The sequence below is a fragment of the Ictalurus furcatus genome, chromosome 4 (genome assembly GCF_023375685.1).
Source record: "Ictalurus furcatus strain D&B chromosome 4, Billie_1.0, whole genome shotgun sequence".
Classification (NCBI taxonomy): domain Eukaryota; kingdom Metazoa; phylum Chordata; class Actinopteri; order Siluriformes; family Ictaluridae; genus Ictalurus; species Ictalurus furcatus.
Genome location: NC_071258.1, coordinates 10806149 through 10829839, shown reverse-complemented (window position 1 = coordinate 10829839; position 23691 = coordinate 10806149). Strand labels below are relative to the sequence as shown.

The window sequence follows — 23691 nt, the reverse complement described above, 5'->3', positions numbered from 1 at the left end:
TGAATGTAGCATACGCTCCTGCTAGAACCCACAAATCTGATCAGGTGAAAAAGAGAGACAAAATTAAAAGAGACAAGCAGTAAAATCACAGAGTTCTCTTCAGACGCAGCCTCGGAGACGGCTGGCCTCCCATTCTCAATGCCGGCGTGAAGTAACATTTAAAAGCGGACGGTTTTACAATGCCTGGGATAGCACAAGGAGCACCAGTGGACAGTATGCTAAATCCTGCTCTGAGAAAGCTATAAAGTCAGCTTTGATAACGAGAGTGCTGCTAATAGGGTGTGGTGACAGGGCCAACCTCCGTCACGAACCAAGATTTGTCCGTGTGTAACTTATACCAGAGACAGCTGCGGTTGTTTTTACGAGCAACTTTTCCTGTACTTTAATCTTATTTTGTCCTATTGCCAATAAGATATCGTTTTCTTTTGTTCATCTGTTATTTTTAGTCATCACACAAACCGAATTCATGCAAAAGCTGTTTCAATCGATGGGAACAGCTGACTAATCCGGCATTCCGGTGTAGGTTTCAGAGAAAAGATTTAAGGGCATTTTTGAAATGATTTCAAAGATGGGCTCAGTAACTATGCCTACACAATCACTCCATGGATACAAAAAATCACCTACATTTAACTAACAACTGATCTGTTCTCTTCACATCTCTCCAATTAGTGTCCCTTAGCTTTGCCTGTTATCTACTGAAGCCTTTCTTTATTTATCTGTTCTTCCTCTTGCGCCACATCAGCCTCAGCAGTTCGCACAGGCTGTTTGCCAGGATGACCTGGCCTCAGATACCTGACATATCAAACTTGTTTCCAGTCACCTACTTCGGAGAAGCAGTCTGAATGTTCCCAGAGACTCCACGTCACAACACTCTGACATTCTAATCCCTCCTGACAACAGGCACACAAGCAGCTGAGGGCCATTACATGGGTCTATACATCACCCCAAAGGACAGTGGTGGCATGGCACACATCACCTCCTGCTAGTTTAATTACAGAGGCTTCAAAGCACGTCAGCACACGCTGACAGACACAGTCACACAGTCATCCTAGGCAGGGTCAGCAGTGAATAGGGCCTTCTTGTAAAACTGTCTGTTTTTCCCTATAGGAATCTCATGGAAATACCATCACAAAGATCATCAAGGCTGTAGGATCTCATCACAACCATTTTTTTTAAAAGCACGTGGGATTTGAGGGGCCATAAAGTAGGTCATTAAAGGATAGTGGCAGATTTGCTGTTGGCATACTGTTCTGTATTGCTGAAGGCGGCAAAAACCGATGACATGATGGGTCTATTTGCGTACTCCATGAGTGTATGTACCTGGCTCTGTTGCTGGAGGTTGTCCAGGTTGCTCTGTAGTTGGTGGATCTGTTGCGTGTACACCGCAGCCTCCTGGGGACCCTTCTCCAGTTCTGCCTTCAGTTTAGAGACAGTTGTCTGTGTACAAGAACCAAAATGTGAGCACAAAACACTTCGAGTGTAGGAGCAACAGCTCTAGGCCATGCAGAATCCCCTCAAGGACGTTAAAGTGGTTTCAATGTTTAAGCTTTAAAGAAAGGAGATCAAAATGTAGGTAAAAGCACATAGTGTTACCTCCAGTTTACGAATCTTCAAGACAAGTGCAAAGCAGGGAGAGTAGGAATGAGGGGAAAGACAGAGACAAACAAGCACAACACCCAGGTAAGTGAGAAACCAAGGAAACAGTACAAATATGTCTCCTCCATGAACAGCTGCATATCAAAAGCTTACCAATGTGAAACACAGAAATTGTCTTAGAATCTTTAACACTCAACTGTGTTAAACAATCAACTTGAAAACAGCATAATATTTGATAGAACATTTTTTTAAGGATAGGAAAATATACTTATATACACGTTTCCAATAACAACAATTGCATTTATAAAATAATTTGATAAAATCAGAGTTTGGCGACAACTACTCCAATGTGTTCACATGCACTTAATATAACAATATAACACTGTTTTGTTTCTAAAGACATCATGTGTTTCATAGAACTTAAATGTATTTTTCTGTTAAGTTAAAACACTGGATTGTTTTACTGTAAACAATAATTTTTTGGGGGGGAAGCTGCTGCTTTGTGGTCATTTTGCAGGTGAGGAAAACAGATGTATAACCGCATTATTGGTCTAAAATTCAGGCATCTTTCAAGAAATCTGACATTACACAGTTTACATGACTATGAAACTATAAATAATCTGAAAGCAGGTAATGATTATATTATTATATGTAGTTTATTTTTGCCTTTGCTTAACACCAGAAGCTATAGCCATGAATAACATGCACAATCAACCAATAGAGGGCAGACCATGTATTGGTCACCTGCAACCAAGGTTTAATAAACTGAAGTATATCTTAAGTATAAGCTTAATTATAGAGTCACGTGAAAAAATATGTACACCCCATGGAAACTGTTGGCTTTTTTGACATATCTGGACAAGCAAACATTTGATCGTCTTTGAAACAGAGCCTATTATTAAAACTGATGCACTCTAATCAAATGACACATAAAATTGACATTTTGTAGTAATTTTCACAATTTAAATTAACACAAAAAAAAAAAAAAACAGTCACATTGCCAGTGATTATAAGCTGCTTAGGGAGTGCAGGTGGAACCCGTCTTATTTATACCCCTCTCATATCTAGTGTCTGGTGTTCCCTTTGTTATTGAGGTGGGTGGGGTCATCATCCCAAGACCTGAGTTCGGTAAAGCCTTCAGAAAAAAGGTTGTGGATGCCTATGAGTCTGGCAAAGAATTTAAAAAGACCTCCAAATTATTTGAAATACATCATTCCACAGTAAGGAAAATCATCTACAAATGGCGCAGATTTCCAATTTGTCCAGGACAGGCCGTCCCAGCAAATTCAGCCCAAGACCGTGTGAGGGAAATTATTTTTTACTTTGTAATAATTTTGTTCTGTTCATATTCATCTGAGGAATACACTTAAGAAGGCCATGTCATGTCACTTAGATCAGTACAGAATGTTTATCTGCTATACAGAGACACAAACATGTTCTTCTGTTCAAGGTTCATCTGCACATCTTCTAAGACCTTGAAACAAAGCCTGTTTGAACTGCCTCAAACTGCTTCTTATCGGTACACAGAAGTGTGTCATGCTCTGCATTTCATATATATAGTAGTGATTCAGCACAAGCGCTTCAGAGCGCGCTCATTATTCTATCCTGCTTTATTCTATCCTGTATTAACCATCTTTCTGTAATAAACCCTTTTTTACCTTCAGAGGATGAGTCTGCGAGTGTTGTCTAATTTCCACAACAATTTGGCGTCTCCTGGCTGGGCTGTGCGAGTCTTTCAGCTTTTCTGAACAACAAGCAAACCGAAGGACGTTCGTGTATAAGTTTTATCCTGAAGTCTGTGTTGACACGCAGGCGGTTTGCCCTTTTTGTGCAGAGTGAAAGAGGATGCAGCCTCACCACTGACTGGTAGGAATCTTCAAGAATTTAGAATTAGAATTTTATGAAGTCATTGTGTATTGCTGTCTTAAGAAATGTGCTTATTACATTGAGAGAAGTATTACATGGAGCGATTTCTTATAAGAAGTTCCAAGAACTTCGCTTCTGCGACGGCAGAGATATTGGTGTTTCTTAGATCACAGCTTCAAAACTAAGATATATACCGACGGGTATATATAGAGAGAGAGATAATAACAGAAAAAAAATTTGCTAATGGAAAGAGTCCGGTTCAAGCGATAAATAAGAGAGTACTTATTAAGAAGCGCAAGATGCGCAGTATTTTTGCGGCCAGTTATCATCAAGTGGCATGCCCCATTGACGCGTTCCATCATATCAGTGGTACATGATACACTTGGCAAATTTAACGCACAAGTAAATTTTACTGAGATAAAAAAAAAGAAATTATTTTTAAAAAAAGAAGGGAAGAGAAAACTGTAAGCCCTACCAAATTGCTATATGTGGACTCGCCTCACAGGTAAACTCTTTTACATTCTTAAGGTTTGCTCTAATGAACCTATAGGTTATATGATTAATTGAATGTCTAGAGATTTGGCACACACAAACCTTTTCTGTCTGTGCACAAGAATGCATATTCACTTGATTTTAATAGCATGCTAAATTGATCAAAACTTTGAAAGTTACAGAAGCTGAAAAAATAAAATAAAATAAAATATGGGGAAAACATGCAGCAAAGCACATCCTGAGATGGGACATCCATGTGAATTATGGGGAAGGATGTTTGAACCTATACGATGTACGGGTTAAAGAATGCGCTTTCCCAGAAAAAGGTAGTTTTAGTCTCAGACAGTTAGTACAACAGAAACTTAATTTGGAGACAAAGGAGAGAGACTAAAACAAAGAGCGAAGTGCAGTTTTTAGCAGACTGGAAGGCATTTGCTGAATGGCAGAGCGAGGAACATAAAAGAGAGAAAAAAATGTCAGGCAGGGCCCCCACCTGTTTCTCAGTGCGCTAAATTGCAGAAAGCCGATCCCGACCTGGACTCCGCGACACCCAATAAGGAGGGAGAAACCTGCAGTTTCAGAGGCTACTCCTCACGATGAAGCAGCCCAGTCTACGCCACTCTAACTGAACTTCTCAGAACTGAGCCACAAACCCCACCGTACTATGCGCCAGCCGTCCTAACTTCACCGGTGGCGTTACACACGAGATCCCAAGTGAAGGGACCAACAACATTGCTGCCTGAGGGCTTCAGACCAACAAAATCGGACAGAGAAGGGGCAATGCACGCTGTGGTAAATGTCCCAATGCTAGAAGTTGCCAGAGAAGGAGGCCCTATTTACAGACCCTGGACATTGGAAGACATCAGGAGCAGCATGACGCATCTGCCGGCGCTCCGCGAAGTAGGATGACGAAAGTTTGGGGATGAACTTCAGATATTCTGCGGAGAATTCAGACCCACCACTCGTGAACTACGACGACTGCTCGTGGCGAAATTGGCACGGACTGGGTCAAGGTTTCACGTGAATTCCTAGAGAACGATGTCCGCCTGATCAGCCCACAGTGGGATGGTGGAGTCAACGCAAGGTACAGAGCACAAATCACGGCGCTCCAGCAGAGGCTGACGAACACCTTTCCTGTGTGACTGGACATGACAAAAACTGCCAAGTGGAAACAACACTCAGAGACTGTATCACAGTACCTGTCCAGGCTCACTGAGATCCATGATGCAAACTCAGGCTCGGAGAAACCCGACGCTGTGGCAGATGGGCGGCCGTCACAGCATGGGAGGCACATCTCAGAAACAGCTTTATGAACGGCATGAAACCAGAAATTGCCACTATAGTCAAACAACAATGTATCACCTGGGACACCAGGAACCTCACAAGTGGAAAGGTATGCAATCCATGCGGAGAAGCCGATACGAGAGGGAAAGGAAAGAAAGATGGAGAGGAGAAGAAAACCAAAAAGACGTGGACGAGAAAGGCCAGGTGGCAACCCCCATAGATACAACTTCACATATTTTATCTGCGGAAAAGTTGGACATTTTGCAAGAGACTGTCCAGAGCAGAAGCGAACTGATGGGCGGAGCTAAGGGAAGGATGACGCACCTGGGAACAGAAGAGGTGACATCAGACACCCAAACTATCAGTTAGCTCACAAAGAACAGGAATATCTGCACACACCCACATCCAACATTAGTCAGACTGACAGTTCACAAATGTCTGAAACAGTCATGACCCTTAACCTTTTAAAGTATAATGCCTCTCCTTTTATACAGTTACCATGTATATCTCTTGTAATTAATGGGCAAAGTGTCACATTTTTGGTACATTCAGGAGCAACGTATTCAGTAATAAAATACTGCGAATTAAAAGAATCCCCGAAAATGAGTTCACAGCCACTGCACTCCATGGGCAGGGCATTCAGTATTAGAATGTTTCTCTGAACCGTTAGGTTGTGAATATGAAAATGGGAAAAGAGTAACCCACCAATTCCTAATTTCATCTTCATGTCCAGTCAATCTACTGGGCAGGAACTTAATGTGTGTTTTACACTTAAATTTGATGTCCTCAGCTCAAGGAGTAACAATAACTGATGACTCATCTTTGGGAACTCCATTTGTTAAAGAAACAGAGCTCTGTGTTTATCAGTGGTCCATGCATAACAAGCCTAGAGAGTGTGCTTGTTTGTTGACGTTGGCACATGATAAGATGAAGGACAACTGTGTTGATTTTATGCTGTCCTCTATTGCACAGCACAAGTGCATGAAGGAAGAGACTTTAATTTTGAGAAAGAATGGTTTATGGATATCCCAGAAAGCAAAGAGCTGTACCTAAAAGCAGTGTATTGGTGTGACAAATTTTGTGCATGTTCAGTCAAACTGAGTGACAAGCGGTTGCATGCAATTTTCGTCCCAGAATCAGCACCTCACATCTCATTAGCCAAAATAAAGAACAAACAGTAGAAAGATGTGGGACTGTGGGTCAGATTATGTAAGAGGGGGAAAATTACAGATTGGGAACAGAAACCCACCTCCAACATATGGTACAGCCTGATGCTGGGAGATTATAAAAAAATTCTTTCAGGAAATGTGCAAGGTTAACCTGGATGTAATATGCCATGACCAGGGAATGTTTCTGAACCTTGGAACAAGCCCCACACCCCTAGAGACACACCCACAATTGAAGAAGGTGCCTCTCAGGCTGTGGGCCCAAGGGAAACATGACGTAGGCCTGATTAGAATTGCACCACCAGTCATGATCAAGCCAAAATCTGACTTTAGGCCCAGACAATCTCAATACCCTCTTAAACCTTTTGAGGGAATTAGGCCAGTATTTAATTCACTACAAAGAGCAGGGGTCATTGTTCCCTGTCCTGATTCGTCAGTGCGCACTCCAATATTTCCAGTGTGAGAAGCAAAAAAATAAAAATAAATCCTACAATCTGATGAATAGTGATTTGTACAAGATTTGCAAGCGGTTAATGCAGCAGTCAAACAGTACTTACACTTATATTATATTAAGCCAGGTTCCAGCAAATAGTGAATGGTTTTCGGTCATAGATTTAGCTAATGCGTTTTTCAGTATACCTCTTGATAAAGACAGTTTTGGTTTGCATTCATATTTAACAGATGTCCTTACACTTTCACTCGCTTGTGTTAGGAATATTGAGAGTCACTAACGATATACAACCAAATGCTAAAGGACAGCTTAGCACCGCTACCACTTTCTCCAGGGCACAGTGTGAAACTGACACCATTAAATTGTTGCACCATCTTGCCAAAGAAGGTCACAAAGCCAGTCTCTCCAAATTACAGTATGTACAACATGAAGTGAGATTTCTAAGGCATGACATTTCTGCAAAGGGAAAGAAACTCTCAGCTGACAGAGTATCTGCAAGCCAGAAGTATCCAAAGCCTCTGACAAAGAAACAAGTTCTATCTATCCTAGGTATGCGTTTGTATCAAAGAACTGTCATTCTAAACTATTCCAGTCTTCCAGTCTCATTCTCAGGTAAGTTGGATCCAGTCACTGCAGAGATTCCCCCGTGTGTATGTGTAGTAGCAGCAGCTGAGAAAGCTGTGGTGGCATCTAGAGACCAGGTAGGTTACTCAGAATTGATCCTCTTGGTTCCACATGAGGTGTTACTCCTACTTGAACAGAAAACCTCACACCTGTCCACCCAACGGTGGCTGCACCATAACACTATACTACTAGACATGCCGAATGTCACTATAAAACGATGTACTGTCCTTAACCCTGCTACTCTCCTTCCAACAGAGGAAGACGGGGAACCACATGATTGTGTCGTACTGACTAACGCTGCATGATCTGAAGCCCCGAGAGTGGATCGTGAACAAGGACTTCCGCAGGACCAGGTGGAACAAGCCACGGTGGTCTGGGTCATTCCAGGTTCTCTTTGTCACTCATTCAGCAGTGAAAGTCAACCAGAGAGCCACATGGATGTGTGTGAGCCACTGCAGGAGGGTGCCAGAGCCGAAGGTGCTCATCTTGCCTTGTACTGTTTCTCTCGTTCCGAGCAGTCTCTCACTCTCGTTGAAATCACTAATGACCAAACGCTGATGTTGACAAAGACTGATTACGATCCCTATGATGACCAACCTGACTTGTATCCTAAACCTGACTGGGTATCAGATCCTCCCAGCGACACTGACGATGATGACCCATTGACATCCATTTCACGTCTATTGTACATATGCATTTGACCATGACGATTCTCATTTCACTCTAAAATGAGCTTGCTTGATGACAGGATACTTTAGATGCGCAAAAACAACCTTAGCGCCTTCATTATGTCTGTATTATTAAGAATTCAGTTGAACCGTGAAAGGATTCTGAAGTTCTGATGTACTCACAGCATAGTAATTTCTCTGTTAATTTTAGTTATCATATTTTGTAATGATAAAATGGGGGAAATGTGAGGGAAATTATGCATTTTTACTTTGTAATAGTTTTGTTCTTGTTCTGTTTCATTCTCATCAGAGGTTAACGCCTAAGAAGGCCATGTCATGTCACTGAGATCAGTACAGAATGTTTATCTGCTATACAAAGACACAAACATGTTCTTCTGTTCAAGGTTCGTCTGCACATCTTCTAAGACCCTGAAACAAAGCCTGTTTGAACTGCCTCAAACTGCTTCTTATCGGTACACAGAAGTGTGTCATGCTCTGCGTTTCATATATATAGTAGTGATTCAGCACAAGTGCTTCAGAGTGCTCTCATTATTCTATCCTGCATTATTCTATCTTGCATTAACCATCTTTCTGTAATAAACCCTTTTTTACCTTCAGAGGACAAGTCTGCGAGTGTTGTCTAATTTCCACGACAACCGTCAAAAAGAAGTCTCCAAGAATCCCAAAATTTCGTTACAGCTATGCAATTTGTTGGTGTCAAAGTGCATGCTTCTACAATCAGAAGGAGATTGAACAAATTTGACCTGCATTGGAGGTATGACAGGAAAAAGCCTTTGCAAGATTCAAGTTTGACAATGAGCATATCGGCAATGACCAGGCCTTTTGGAATAATGTGCTCTGGACAGACAAATAAATATTTTTTAATTGTTTTTTTAACCTTAGCGGTTCTACAAAGTGCTTTACATGGGTTCTCATTCATCCATTCACACACACACCAATGGTAGCAGAGCTGCCATACAAGGCGCTAGCTTGCCATCGGGAGCTGTGTCTTGTGGAGTCATGTGGGCCGGGAATCAAACCGCCAACCCTACGATTAGCGGACAACCCGCTCTACCACCTGAGCCGAAGCCACCCATGCAGTAACAACAGACATGTTTGGCGCAGACCAAAGACAGCTATTCAGGAGAAGGACCTCATACCAACTGTGAAGCATGGTGGTGGAAATGTTATGGTTTGGGGTTGCTTCACTGCCTCAGGGACTGGACAGCTTGCATTAATTGATTCAACTATGAATTCTGCATCATATCAAAGAGTGCTTCAAGATAATGTGAGTCAATCTGTCCAAAAGTTTAAGTTGAACTGAAAGTGGATCTTTCAACAGGATAATGATCCTAAGCACACTAGATAAAGCCCAGATTTGAATCTCACTGCAATGCTGTGGGGGGGTTTGAAATGGGCAGTACATGCAAGAAAACCCTCAAACATCTTGCAACTGAAAGAATATTGCATGGAAGTGTGGTCGGAAATTGCAGTAAGCCTCGTGGACAGTTATGCAAAACACCTACAAGAAGTCATTTCTGCTAAATGGGGCAATACTAACTTCTGAGGCCAAGGGTGTACTTACTTTTTACACAGAAGAATATCACATCTATTGAAATTGAATAAATGATTGAAAAAGATCATTTGCCTTGTGGTTTTGTTCAAGTATATCAACTTCATTAATAGGCATGGTTTTGCAAACAAGCACATGTTTGCTAGTCCAAATATGGCAAAAAAGCCAACAATTTCCATGGGGTGTTTTAATTTTTTCACATACCTGCATAAAACAGTACAGTTAATGGTAAAATAACAAATGAGGCATATAAAACACTGAGTGTAGCTGGCATTGCCACATAAATCCTCACTAGCAAAAAATAAAGCTATTTATAACAGTCCTGAAGACAGAGTTATTGGAATTTCGATTACTTAGGAAAACAGGAAGTAAATAATCCAGATTCCCGAAATAAGACAAATATGTAGAAATAGAAACATTTAAAAGTAATAAGCATTTAAGTTATGCAATACGATTTTGACCCATTGATTGCTGTATGTGGAAGAGTCTCACCTCTGAGGTAGTGAAATTCCTCTGCAGCTGTTCATACTCATTTTTGATCCGTGCAGATTCCTCCTCCCTTTCACGAGTCATGTTGTCCATCAGCGTCTGTACTTGCACCAGCTCCCTCTTCAACACCTCCACATCCTCCACTCCCGGCCTCTGCAGCTAAATCAAAACACAGGGAGTTAATCACCAATGTCATAACACACATATTTTCAGCGCACTGCTAGACAAAGTGTAATGGCACCTGATACTGGAATTTTAGTTAAATAAAACTAGTTAAGCAAAAAACACTTCTGGGTTTTTTCCCCCCCAGATTTTCTCTTTAATTTTTAGTCATGATCAATTCCCACCCATCAGGCATCTCTGCCCTATCACACACAACTACCAACCAGAGAGGGCAAAGGCTATCACATGCTTCCTCTGAGAACTTGAAGTCATCTTACTTTTTCAACTGTTGCTCATGTAACCTGAGGGAGTGACAAAACACAGACGGAGGAAAGTGCTATACGCCCAGTTCTGCATGCGTGACTGGCTAGTGTCACTGTGATTGATGGGGAGAGAGAGTATGCCACGCCTCCCTCCCTAACAGCATGGCCAATAGAGTGCTGCAGGGATGATATACAGGTCCCTCCACTTATATTAGCACCCTTGGAAAATACGAGCAAAGAAGTCTGTGAAAACTTGTCTTTATTGTTTAACTTTTTGACCTTTTTTTAATTCACAAAAATTCTCTGCTCCCATGGATATCAAATGATTGCAAACAAAACATGTTTGTCCAAAAAATATCTTTGTTAAATATAGGTGTGCAACAATTATTGACACCCTTTCAGTCAATACATTGTGCTACCTCCCTTTGCCAAGATAACAGTCTTCTATAATGCCGGTTCATCCCACAGGTTTTCTATGGGTTTCAAGTCAGGGGACTGGGATGGCCATGGCAGGACCTTGTTTTGTGGTCGGTAATTTTTGTGTTGATTTTGATGAACGTTTTGGATCATTGTCCCGCTGGCAGATCCAACCATGGCCCATGTTAAGCTTTCTGGCAGAGGCAGTCAGATTTTCATTTAATATCTGTTGATATTAGACAGAGTCAATGATACCATGTATCCTAACAAAATGTCCAGAAAAACAGCCCCAAAACATTAACGGGCCACCACCACAATAACTTCTGCAATTCTCCAGCTGTGATCTTTGGAGATTTTTTGATCACTTGAACCATTCTCTTCACAGTTAATAGAGACAACATAGACATACATCCTCTTCCAGGTTGATACATAACATTTCCAGTTGAATGGAACTTATAATTATTGCCTGAAGGAGGAAATGGGTATTTTCAATGCTTTTTCTATATTCTTAAAGCCACTTCCCATTTTGTGAAGCTCAACAACCTTTTGTTGCATATCACAGCTACATTCCTTGGTCTTACCCATTGTTATGAATTACTAAGGGAATATGGCCTATGTGCTACCTCATACTTATAATCCTATGAAACAGGAAGTCATGGTTGAACAATTTCTTGTTTCTAGTCACCCAGGTGTACTACAAAAATGTAAAATATCAATGGGAATATACGTCAAATATATTTTTCTCGTATGAATTCATAGGGGTGGCAATAATTGTTGTACACCTATATTTAACAATGTTTTTTTTTTTTTGATAAACCTGCCTTGTTTGCAATTGTTTAATATCCATGAGAGCAGAGTATTTTTGTGAATTTTTTGAACAAAATGTAAAAAGGTTAAACAGCCTTCTTTGGTCATATTTACCAAGGGTGCCAATATTAGTGGAGGGCACTGTATATTTGTAGGTCAACCCAGAAGTTAGCACCATCCTGGTTCCCATGACAAAAATCCAACAGGCTTTTTCCATTTGCTTTTAGATTATTGCAGAAAATAAGCTCTGTGACCAACAAAAGTTTATGATTCTTACATGTTTTGTTCATCAAGATAATCTTCACAAATGAACTAAACTTATGAATTCTGAAGCCTGAATACAATTGTCTGAAGTAAAATGCTCACCACCACTTAGCTTCTGACAACTTTCTAAATCTTTTTTTTTTTTTAAACCCACTACAATTGGACAATACTATAAAATGAAAATGTACAAGTTGGAAAGTTTGAGTTGGAACTGTTAGCAAGAGCGTAAGTATAAACACAATGAGGCTGTAGTAGATGAGTTTTCCTGTTTGGCATGATGATGTTTAATGTCCCCGACAACCTCTGTAATCCCATTTAGCCACTTGTTAGCAACCATCTTTTTCAAGATTTGTAAAAGCTTTTAAAAAAATCACGAGTGGGGTATTACTGATGTATTTAATCTCATCGAATAAAACGTGAAAATATCTTAAGCTTGTGTTAACCACAGACCTTTTTTCAGTAATTTAACCAAAAACCCATTCAAGAAACCCACTGACTTCGGGACGATGGAACCGGAAGTGCTAAAATGTTAGGACTCATTCTTGCAGCACTCTATTTTGCACTCTTGGGATTGCTGTGGCATCATCGGGATTTAAACTCGCGATCTCTGGACGATAGGGTCAATGCTTTTCTGCTGTACCACTAGGGAGTAACGGGAGTGTTTTGATCACAAACTGCACGACAGCTGAATGTAAATGCAAACTGGTGCTTGGTAAAGACATTAAAAAAGTTATGAAAAAATAACTTTGGTGTCTCTGAACTCTTGTAAGCAGATAGCGCTTTCCTCAAAATGTGTTCAGCTATGATGGAACAGTTCGAGAAAGATGCACTCGGCTGACATTACAGTGAAAAAATGATTAGACTCTAAATCGAGCCTGTGTATTTTGGGATGCAGGCATTTCTTCTCGTGTGGGTTGTTAAATAATGTTATAAGTCATGGGAGGAAACTGTAAGTAATATGAAAGTGTTTGTGTGTTTGTAGGTGAGTGAGTGAGTGTGAGAGGTAGGTTACCAGTTCTGTCTGCAGTTTGTCTTTTTCCTGTCTCTCTCTCTGCAGGTCCTGCTGCAGGCTGCTCACTTTGTGCTCAGCCACCTCTCTCAGGCTCTTCTCCTCATCATAGCGTGACTTGATATCTGGAATAAAACACATTTGACACACGTCAAAATAATAATTCCATACAGTTACCATTTCAAACAATTTCCATTGAGGAAAGTAAAAAGAAGGCAAACTCTCAGGTTCCCTTACCTACAATCTCAGTGGCCAGCTGGGCTGCTTTCTGTTCAAACAGGTCTTTCATCTGTTTGATGTTGAACTTTTCGGTCTCAGCTTCATGGAGTTTCATCTCCAGTTCTGAGATGCAAGACAAGCAAGACGTTTGAACCAGCAATTTCCATTTGAAAGCATCTACAGCGATCTATGCATGCTGATATATCTGAACCAAACAACTGAGAGAAATTTTAAGACTGAAGAGTGAGCTTACCTGAGTCCTCTATGCCTACCTGGCCATCAGTCTGAGGTCCCTGGGATGGGGGAAAAAACCCAAAAGTAATTACATATTAAATAAATATTACCCAAAGTTGTTGTGCACATGTGCAGCTAGACCCTTTAAGCCCTTTTAGCTTGAGCATGGCACGTTTAAATTAGTAGCATTAAAATATTGGATTTAAAATTTTAAAGAAATTACTTGCTTCAGTTGTCCTTGCACTTTGTCTAGTTCTTTTTTCAGTTCTCCTGAAAACCATCGTTCTTCCTGTAACAATTACAAAAAAGAGGGTTAAATCGTTGCACAGAAATGATGTTAAATAAAACTATAGAGAAAGTAAGAGACAGTAAATGGTCAATTTTACATTTAGATGACGTGGCAAGTAAGTACCTTCAGTGACGCTTGTAAATCCTGCACTTCTTGTCGCAAAAGAGATAAGTCCTCCCTAAAATTAAAACAAATGATAGAAATATGAATACAAATTTTAAAAAAAAAAAACTTTTTAAGCCTTGTTAGTATCTCAACAGTGTTCCATTATCAGAGGTCAGTGGGATCACTATATCAGTCTGTAATTATGTATTAATAAATGACCTATTGCAGTCTAACAGTTTTGAACAGAAACTGAAAACGGAAATCTACAGTCCATGGTTCAATGCATAATCAAATCAAGTGGCTTTTATTATCATTTCAACCATATACAGCTGGTAAAGTACACAGCGAAACAAACAACGTTCCTCCAGGCCATGGTGCTACATAAAACACACTAACCACATGAGAGGGCACAACTAAATAAGACCTAGACATTTTTACATAAAGTGCACGTGCAAACACCACAAGACAGTACAGTACTACTAAAACAGGACAATGGGCACAGTGTCATGCCGAGCAGTACACAGTTCTAGTGCGAAGTCAGATCTGTCAGATATAACAGGTAGTGCAAAAAAGTGTAAAAGAATAACAATATAATAAAAAAATGCTGTCAATATAAACATAATATTATTATAGTACTATGACATTATTCAGCAGATTAGCTTATACCATATATGGACATAGCACTTATTGCGGTAGCAGCCAGGTAAAGAGTATAGTCGTGACAAGAAATTAAACACAATATTTTTATAAGTTAGCAGCAAAAATACAGGTAGTCAATACAGAAATGTGCAAAAATTGCAAGGGGAGTGGGATGGTGTTTAGTTCCGGATGAGAGTGGGCGTGTGCATCAGTCCAGTCTCTGAGTATTGTGGAGTTTGATGGCTTGGGGGAAGAAGCAGTAACACAGTCTAGCCATGAGGGCCTGAATGCTACGGTACCTTTATCCAGATGGCAGGAGAGTGAAGAGTTTGTGTGAGGGGTGTGTGGGGTTCATACACAGTGCTGGTGGCTTTGCGGATGCGGCGTGTAGTGTAAATGTCTATGATGGAGGGAGGAAAGACCTCAATAATCATCTCAGCTGTCCTCACTATCCTCGCTACTAATGCATGTGATGTGCATGTTTTTTTCCCGCCTAACATGCCACCAAAACAGTAGTTATTATAATACTACAGTAGTAATTACTATAACAACTATTATTAGTGTAGTGTAGATATTGTAAGGGTATTTTCCCCTACTAGGATAAAATAAGATACACCCTGCTCATTAAGTGGCTTGTACAGAGCTGAAGCTTTAAATGATCAAACAACAGCCCCTTTAAACAACAGTGTCAACTAAGGGCCAATTTAAAGAACAATATTTATTTATTTATTTATATTTAAAAATCTACTTAGTCAAATCAATGCTCAGAGCAAAACTCTCCCCTACTTCTGATCATGCACAAACAATAACCAAAGCATGTGGAGAAGTGACTCCTAAAACATCAGTGAGTCAAAATATCAAATTCCATGCAGACACATTTCAAAGTAAACTGTGATACAATCTTGACCCCCCCCCCCCCAAAAAAAAAACCAAACCAAAGACTGAACCTAAACCATGACCAACTTATCAGCATAAAATCAGGAAGTTCAAACTGTGAAATATTTGGGCTTCCATTTCTGATGAAGAATTCTTTTAAGCTAAACGCAAATAGTAAGACAAAATGAGGACATCAGACTGTAAAAGTGAACAATGTCGTTGAGGAACAAAGCTGGAGGACTGGAAATGGAGTTGAGATCTGACCTCCCAGAGCTGAGATGAGATGGCTGTTCCTGGGGCTCATGGTAAACTTCATAATGCTTGAAAAGCTCCTCAGCAGAGTTATGAGACTTCATACACTGTGGACAAATGAAGCCCTGTGCACAAACATATACAGGTAATTAATTCACACTTTGGGCTTATATTCTACCTTAGGTACTTACAGGCATGTGATGCAAATTACAATTGCAATGAAAAATTGTACTAGCCCACATATGCCTCATTAGTCGAAAGAAAGATAAAAAGAAAAAGAAAAAAAAAGTAATGGCTGTGCAGTTCCATTGTGACTGAGGGAAAAGCTAACTGCAAGGCAATAAAAATGAAGCTTAGTGAAGAACAGAAGCTTAGTGAGGGAACTACACTGATCCATTAATATCGATCAAATTATATGATTATTAGATCGAGAAAGACTTTTAAAAATTACAAACTGTATATTTGAAGTAAGGTTAAACAATGTGAGTGCCACATACATTAAACTAAAACTTAACTCAAGTTACCTCTGAAGTCTCATTATTTAAGTCAGCAGACGGCTGCTCAGATTCAGGTGCCTGGGAGCCTCCCTTTCCAGGAGTCTGTGTGGATCATAGACCGATAGAGAGAGAGAGAAAGAGAGAGAGTGAGCGAGAGAGAGAGAGAGAGAGAGAGAGAGAGAGAGAGAGAGACACACAGAGAGAGAGAGAGAGAGAGAGAGAGAGAGAGAGAGAGAGAGAGAAGGGCCAGTTGAGGTTAGATATGTGTATAACGTGTATCTTTGTTCCTGTGGTACAGTTGAACTGGGCGAGTTGATGAGCAAGGCTTGGCCTGACTGTTACATTCCACACGATTTCACAACACCAGTTACTGGTCTCAATCCAAGTTTCTGAAATACTCTGATACCTTCTATTTAGAAATAATTCATTGCTGTGTGGGGACAACTATCATCCACATATCAATATCCAGTTTAAACAAGAAGCATTAAACCAGAGCCTGACTAACGAACAGAGGAAAAGAGGAAGGGGTTGCACGTGATAATGCTGTCATCTGGAGTCACTGGAAAACACACCACCACCACAGCGCATTAGAAAATGGTTAAAGATTCTCCCAACTAAACTTCGACCCTAGAATGAATTCAAACAATACTACACTGTACCCCATGACATATCACCCACTGTTCAGAGAAAGTAAATTAGGTCACATGACGCCACGTTTACATACGAACAATGCAGTTGATGGCAAAGTTTTGTTTGTTTGTTTTTTCAGGGGAAACAAAACATTTTACTTCCTTATAATAAACTCAAAAGTGATTCCGATAATTATAAGTAATTTAACACTATCACTTATTACAATACTGTTTATTAATAATCTACTATTTAAAACCTTATCCATAATCATCTAAAAAGAGCTCAGTTATATTTAAAATTAAAACAAGAGAAAAACATTAATGATAAAGATTATAGATATAAAAATATATACAGTCCCCTCCGAAAGTATTAGAATGGTAAGGCCAATTATTTTGTTTTTGCTATACAGTGAAGACATTTGGGTTTGAGATCAAAAGGTGAATATAAAACGATAGATCAGAATTTCAGTTTTCATTTCCTGATATTAACATCTAGACGCGTCGATCCACTTAAAAAACACGACACCTTTGGTAGCAGACTACCCAATTTTTAGGTGAGTAAAAGTATAGGTACAGAAAGTCTAAGTAAATTAAAGTAAATAACACTTAATATTTGGTTGAATATCCCTTTCTTACACAGATATTACCAAACTGTTTCATTCTCATTTTGTGATGCTTTTCCAGGCTTTTACATTAACTTCTTTCAGTCATTTGTTTTGGAGGACTTTCTCCCTTCAGTCTCCTCTTTAGGAGGTGAAATGTATGCTCAATTGGGTTAAGGTCTGGAGATTGACTTGTCCAGTCTAAAACCTTCCACTTTTCTCCCCTGGTAAAGTCGTTTGTTGTGGTGGAAGTGTGTTTTGGATCATTGTCTTGCTGCATGATGAAGCGCCTCCCGATTAGATTGGATGCATCTCTCTGTAAAGTGGCAAACAAAATGTTCCTGTAAACTTCTGAATTCATTCTGCTGCTACCATCATGAGTTCCATCATCAATCAAGATTAGTGATCCTGTTCCAGAAGCAGCCATGCAAGCCCAAACCATGACACTACCCCCACCATGCTTGAAGATGAGCTCTTATGTTTTGGTTCATGAGCCGATGTTTTTTCTCTTTGGTAGAGGTTAATCTTGGTTCCAGAACTTTTGTGGCTCAACTCTGTATTTCTTTGCAAATTCCAATATGGCTTTCTGAGTCTTACTGCTGATGAGTGGTTTGTATCTTGTGGTATGGCCTCTATATTTCTGCTCTTGAAGTCTTCTTTGAATGGTGGCTTGTGATATCTTCAACCTGGCTGACCTGTTGGATGTCTGGTTGTTAGTACACTAGTGGTTTCTTTCTTTTTCAGAACATTCCAAATTGTTGTACTGACTATGCCCAATGCTTGTGCAATGGCTCTGATAGACTTTCCCTCTTTTCTCAGCTTCAAAATGGCTTGCTTTTCTCACATAGGCAGCTCTCTGAAATTCATGTTGGCTTATCCTTTTTAACAACAATTGCAGTCTTCACAGGGAAACCCAGGGCTCAAACCAAGAACCGATATTCAGAGCTATTAATTGTTTAAACAATCAATCTAACAGGGCACACCTGGGCAGCAAGAAACACCTGTCAGTCACATGTTCCAATATTTTTAATAATTTGAAAAATGGGTGCGTTCAAACAAAAGGTGCCATGTTGTTTAGGTTGTTTACCACATCTAGATGTAAATATCAGGAAATTAAAGCTAAAATTCTAAAACAGGCTTCTCAATAGGCATCAGTACTGGGTCTGATACTAATGTTCAATCAGTACTTAATTGGCTTTGACAGAATTATTATAACGTGTTATTGACCACAACAGCACAGATCTTGTACATGCAGGAGCTATAAGGACTCAACTCAAAGCCACGATTACAAGTCTAAATTAGGGCTGCAACAACTAATCAATAAAATTGATAAAAATCAATAATCAAAATAATTGATAAGGAACTTGATTATGGATTAGCTGGGTCTGTGACATCACTCTGGATAAGAGTGATGTCTTATCCACCCCCCCCCAAGTAAGTGACGTCACTTCAAAATGATGAAAAACGCACTTCTATGAATAAAACATCTGAAACACAGCGGAGGTCACAGAATTAGCTGTGGTGGGAAAAGTGCACGATCCAGGTAAACTAAAACATGAGAATGTTTTATAATAAGCGCTTCAAACAAACTCGTAAATGTATTAACGTGGCTTGTTGTGTCAGATGCTGCGACAGATGCGCGTGCTGTTTAATGTGTTCCAGGCATGTTTTCTTCAGCACAGAAATTACATTTTTACCTTTATATCCTTATCTGTAAATGTTAGAAATTCACACCAGTATTTCCATTTTACATAAAGACTCGTCATGACAGCAAGTGAGTCTCCGTTAAACTTCACTGAATGAGCGCGAGTCCACACATGTACTTTAATAAAACAGCGTGCAATAGAAAGGAAGCGCCTTACCTCTGACTAAAATATTCATTTGGATCAAATATGTTGTTTGATGCTGTATTTAGCTATATTTAGAAAGAAAAGTAACTGTGTTTTTATGAGAGCGGTAACTGTAATGGGGTTATAACATGTAATTGTATAGAAATGTAAGAAGTGTCGTACATTTACAGAATAAAGTAACGTTACAGATGAGTGAATGTGTGTGTTACTGCAGAACACTCAACCTCTTACCAGTTAACACTTAGTTTCTGCTTTTTGTTTTTCTTTTTTAGCATTTTTAATATAGGAATTTAAATTGTGCTTTAAAGCTTGTGGACAATTAGTTGTTGTTTATTTGTTTTATTTTTAAAATATAATGTTTTTGTTTTTTTAATCCTTTGCACAATGTATACCATAACCCACATAGATACATTTAATAACTTTTTCATAGCCTTCCATTTACACAATGTTTGAAGGATAACATTGGACAGAATGTGAAATTTTCCAAAAAAATTCCCATAAAATAAAAACTGTCCTTTTAACCCAACTAATCGATTAATCAAAGAAATAATCGCCAGATTAACCGCTTATCAAAACAATCGTTAGTCTAAACACTGCATGAAAACACTCTCACATCAACATAATCACTGCCGTTGTTGACATCAGCAGGTCACGTGATCTACACATCACATTTCCCGAGGAATCAGAAATCAGGACTGAACTAAAACAGAATCTGTAACGGACTATTTTTTTTTTAAACGCGGTTCAGTCGGGATCCGTTATTAGTTGTGAGAAATAGTCCAACTGGAACTGGAGGCTAATAGAAAGTGCATTTATTCACGTGACCAACTCACAAACCCATGTAATAATAATAATAATAATAACAACAACAATAATAAACAACAATAATAATAAACAACAACAATAATAAACAACAATAATAATAAACAACAACAACAACAACATTACGTCATTTTTAGCACGAGCCACAACCAAATTTTTTTTAACGGTTTTAGCTCTACTAAGCTCGCGCGACCTCTTGCTAACCTTAGGTAGTTCATTTAGCCACTATGCTAGTCAATTACTGTGATGAATTTGCTAAGCTAGTTAGCTAGCTAGGCTTCCTCCAATGATGACAAACAGGCAACACGATCTTACTACATAGTTATTGTGCTCCTATCCACATTTACAACTCAAATTACATGTAATAATAATTATATAACGAACCCCGAATACATGGCTAATACACAGGCCTGATATGTCCCAATGCAGGCCTGAAGCAGCGAGCTGCCTAGCTAACCAGCTGCCTAGCTAACCAGCTACCATAACGGAACCTTTGATAGAACAACAGTACAGCTTTCACCGTTTGTCTTACCATTTGTAAAATTCGTCTGAGCATTGTACGTTCTTCTTTTTTTTTGCCTTTAGCTAAAGTAAACCAGGTCTGGCGGCCTGTCGCAGATGTAAGCGGTGTGTGTTTGATGTTGACACCTGCACAGAGCACAGCGTCCAACTAGTACATCACTTAAGGCGGGGTTGCCGGGGTTGCCAGGTAGTACTTATCGAAAATCCTCTTTTAGCGCCTTGCATCACAATCCGAAAAGCGTCTATCTACAAATCACGTCATTTATGAAAGTGTACAAGGTTACCAAGAAACTATGATGGAATTAAAAATATGAACATTTATACAAAGGAGTTGAAAATGCCACAATGATAAAAAAAAATAATAGTAATAATAATCCAGACAATGAAACCATTTTTAGGTGGTTCATTATCTGGACTGTGTGAGAATCCTGGAGTTTTGAATATAAAAAATATATATTTTTTGGATGGTTATCTTTTTCCAGATAATGTTTTAGATACTGTTTAGGAATATAATGGTTTTCTGCACTGTAAACTTTCCAGCAAACAATTAATAATGTTGTTTACATTTTGATTTACATTTTAGAAATGCTACACTGCTTGCTACAGTAATCTTTTTAAACAAAACATAACCATGATATCATAAAATATCCGTCTGTCTGTCTGTCCGTCCATTTTCTATATCATTTTCCTACACGGGGTCATGGGGGAACCTGGAGCCAATCCCAGGGAACTCGGGGCACAAGGTGGGTCTCACCCTGGATCCGGTGCCAACCCATCGCAGGGAACATTCACACACCCATTCACACACTACAGACAATTTATAAATGCCAAACAGCCTACAATGCATGTCTTTGGACTGGGGGAGGAAACCAGAGTACCTGGAGGAAACCCCCGAAGCACAGGGAGAACATGCAAACTCTGGTGCACAAAGTGCGGAGGCAAGATTCGAACCCCCGACCCTGGAAGATATCATAAAACATGTTTATTACATTTATCTTTTGCCCAAAGATATTACCTGTTATTTCACACTGCAGACCTCAATAACATGTATGTCACTGGTGTCACACTTTCTTTATATTAATAATCACATTGGCTGTGATTATTAAAAAATACAAAATCAATACAAAACAATACATTTTCAATACAGCAAAAATTATCATTGTGTGAATCCATTTTCAGTTGATTAAAACATTCAACATGATAAAAGTACTATAATTGAAACTTAATATTGACACAGAGTTTGTGTGATCAATTCAGACTTAGGGCACTGCTGCCAAGTGGATCCCTTCAGTAGAAAGGCCTTGCATCTCCGGTAAACTAGAGCCCCTTTTGATGAAACAAGGACATGTCTTTGCATGTCCAGCCACAGGCTAATAAGTCTCTTCGTTCCAGCCAGCCCAACAGAACTACCACTGCCATCAGCAATCCTAACATCCTCAACAGGATCCAGTACAGCCCACAGTGGCCTGCCTGAATCTGATTGGCAAACACAATGACGTCTACCTCAGATCGGCCTGACATGGTGGATAGTATTCTGAACGAATCCATCTTTATGACAATTAATTGTTTGGTCTGTTTTGGTGTTAGGGAGCTCTTTTCTGAGCACCGTGCAATGTGAGAAAGCAGGGTGGATGTGTCCTAAACAGCCTGCTCAGAGCCAAAATCTTCCAAATATGACTGTAAGAGGAGGCAAAGCCGCCTGTATACATTTTGAAAACACCCGTAGCACTAAAGAGAGGCAAAAGGTTTACAATTTGAATGAGAAGGCCTGTCCTTGGAAGGCAAATTGCAAAATGCATCTGTGTGCAAAATAGGCATCAAGCCAGACTTTAATCTACATCTGTCAACCTTAGCATGAAAACAAGGACTTTTATTAAAGTATAGCCCTCTCAAATCAAGAATCAAATGGAAACCTTTGTCCTTCTTCTGAATGAGAAAATACATTGACTAGAACTCTTTGTTCTGAACCGTGGAGTCTATCTTCCCTCTGTCCAGTAGGGTCTAAGTTGCAACGACTTTAAGGTCTGATAACAAGGAGGTCCGGAGTCCTGAGTCCTAGCGCACCAGTAGCAGAACTGGAGTTTGTAGCCTGACTTTGTCATTAGGACCCACTGATCTGATGGTGTTGCAGCTGTTAAGTTTTTGGCTACAAATTGCCCTAGTATCCAGTCCTTGCCCTTCATTGGGATATTCCTAATGGCCTTTTAGTGGTGGGAGGAGAACACAGACACCCGCAGTCGTTTTCCCTATTCTAGTTAAAATTTGTACCACTCCAAATTACACAAACAAAATTAAAATGACCCAGATTCTTTTTTTCATGTGGTAGAATTGATTAGCTCTCATTTTCATGGCCCAGATATATTTGAGTTGCAAAAATATTGATTATAAGTATTCACTAAATAAATCCTTTAAGATGACTTTGACACTGCCACTTTATTATTATTATTTTTTTGTGCGTTATTTTTTTTTTATAAAGTCCATAACCACTGTATTTGTTGTTTAGCCATTCAAAGCTAATGAATAGCGGTCAGCTGTCAACTTTAAAAAATAAAATAAAAACTTTAATAGAAGGTAATACAATGGTGCTGAGGACTGAGTTTCAGTGTGAGCTTGACAAAACCATGTCATGCTAATGCAATTTTTAAATTCAAATCTGCCTCATCTGGCAACCCAGGTGGGAGGGAAAGTGAAGGCAGATTTGGTAGGAAACAGTGTGGTCACTGAGGTTAGGATTTACAGCTAAAACACGGGAATTACAGCTCTCTTCCATGTTTGACTTACTTCCAAGGAGCTCTCTTTCTACATTAATTATATACTGTTATTATCCTCTATATTACACCAAAGCCATTTGGGATCACTCCTTACAGACTGTATGCACACACCAACACACTAGTGCCACCTACTGGTCTGGAGTTCCCTGCTGAAAAATTCAGCTTGCTCTGACCAGCCAACAAAACATAGGCCGGGCTGTTTGTTAGATCATCTTTACAAGCTGATAATTTATTTTCCAGCTTCCTTATTGCT

At 39.6% G+C, this 23691-nt stretch overlaps 1 protein-coding gene and 1 long non-coding RNA gene across 9 annotated transcripts in view; one reads left to right on the top strand and one right to left on the bottom strand.

The window, feature by feature from the left end:
* Positions 1-20834, bottom strand: part of eea1 (early endosome antigen 1) — a 40949-nt gene extending 20115 nt beyond the window's left edge. Inside the window, exons 1-11 of one of the 3 annotated variants that reach the window (XM_053622917.1) lie at positions 20678-20834; positions 16270-16344; positions 15758-15870; positions 13997-14051; positions 13808-13873; positions 13604-13643; positions 13369-13473; positions 13135-13256; positions 10213-10368; positions 1594-1608; positions 1321-1437 (exon numbers count right to left, since the gene is read on the bottom strand). In XM_053622917.1, the coding sequence (XP_053478892.1) occupies positions 1321-1437; positions 1594-1608; positions 10213-10368; positions 13135-13256; positions 13369-13473; positions 13604-13643; positions 13808-13873; positions 13997-14051; positions 15758-15870; positions 16270-16344; positions 20678-20701 (888 nt within the window). In that variant the 5' untranslated portion in view covers positions 20702-20834. Of the gene's footprint in view, positions 1-1320; positions 1438-1593; positions 1609-10212; positions 10369-13134; positions 13257-13368; positions 13474-13603; positions 13644-13807; positions 13874-13996; positions 14052-15757; positions 15871-16269; positions 16345-20677 lie in introns of those variants that run through there. The other 2 variants (XM_053622918.1, XM_053622919.1) reach the window with 2 other exon arrangements.
* On the top strand, positions 3423-9784 carry LOC128606628 (uncharacterized). 6 transcript variants are annotated; one of them, XR_008385714.1, is made up of 4 exons: positions 3423-3967; positions 4131-5577; positions 7117-7556; positions 7735-9784. It is a non-coding gene; the product is annotated as an uncharacterized LOC128606628 (long non-coding RNA). The 6 variants fall into 6 exon arrangements; XR_008385715.1 differs by having other exon boundaries at positions 3423-5577; positions 7735-7956; positions 8458-9784; XR_008385716.1 differs by having other exon boundaries at positions 3423-5577; positions 7735-8630; positions 8766-9784.
* Positions 20835-23691: the final 2857 nt, after the last annotated feature.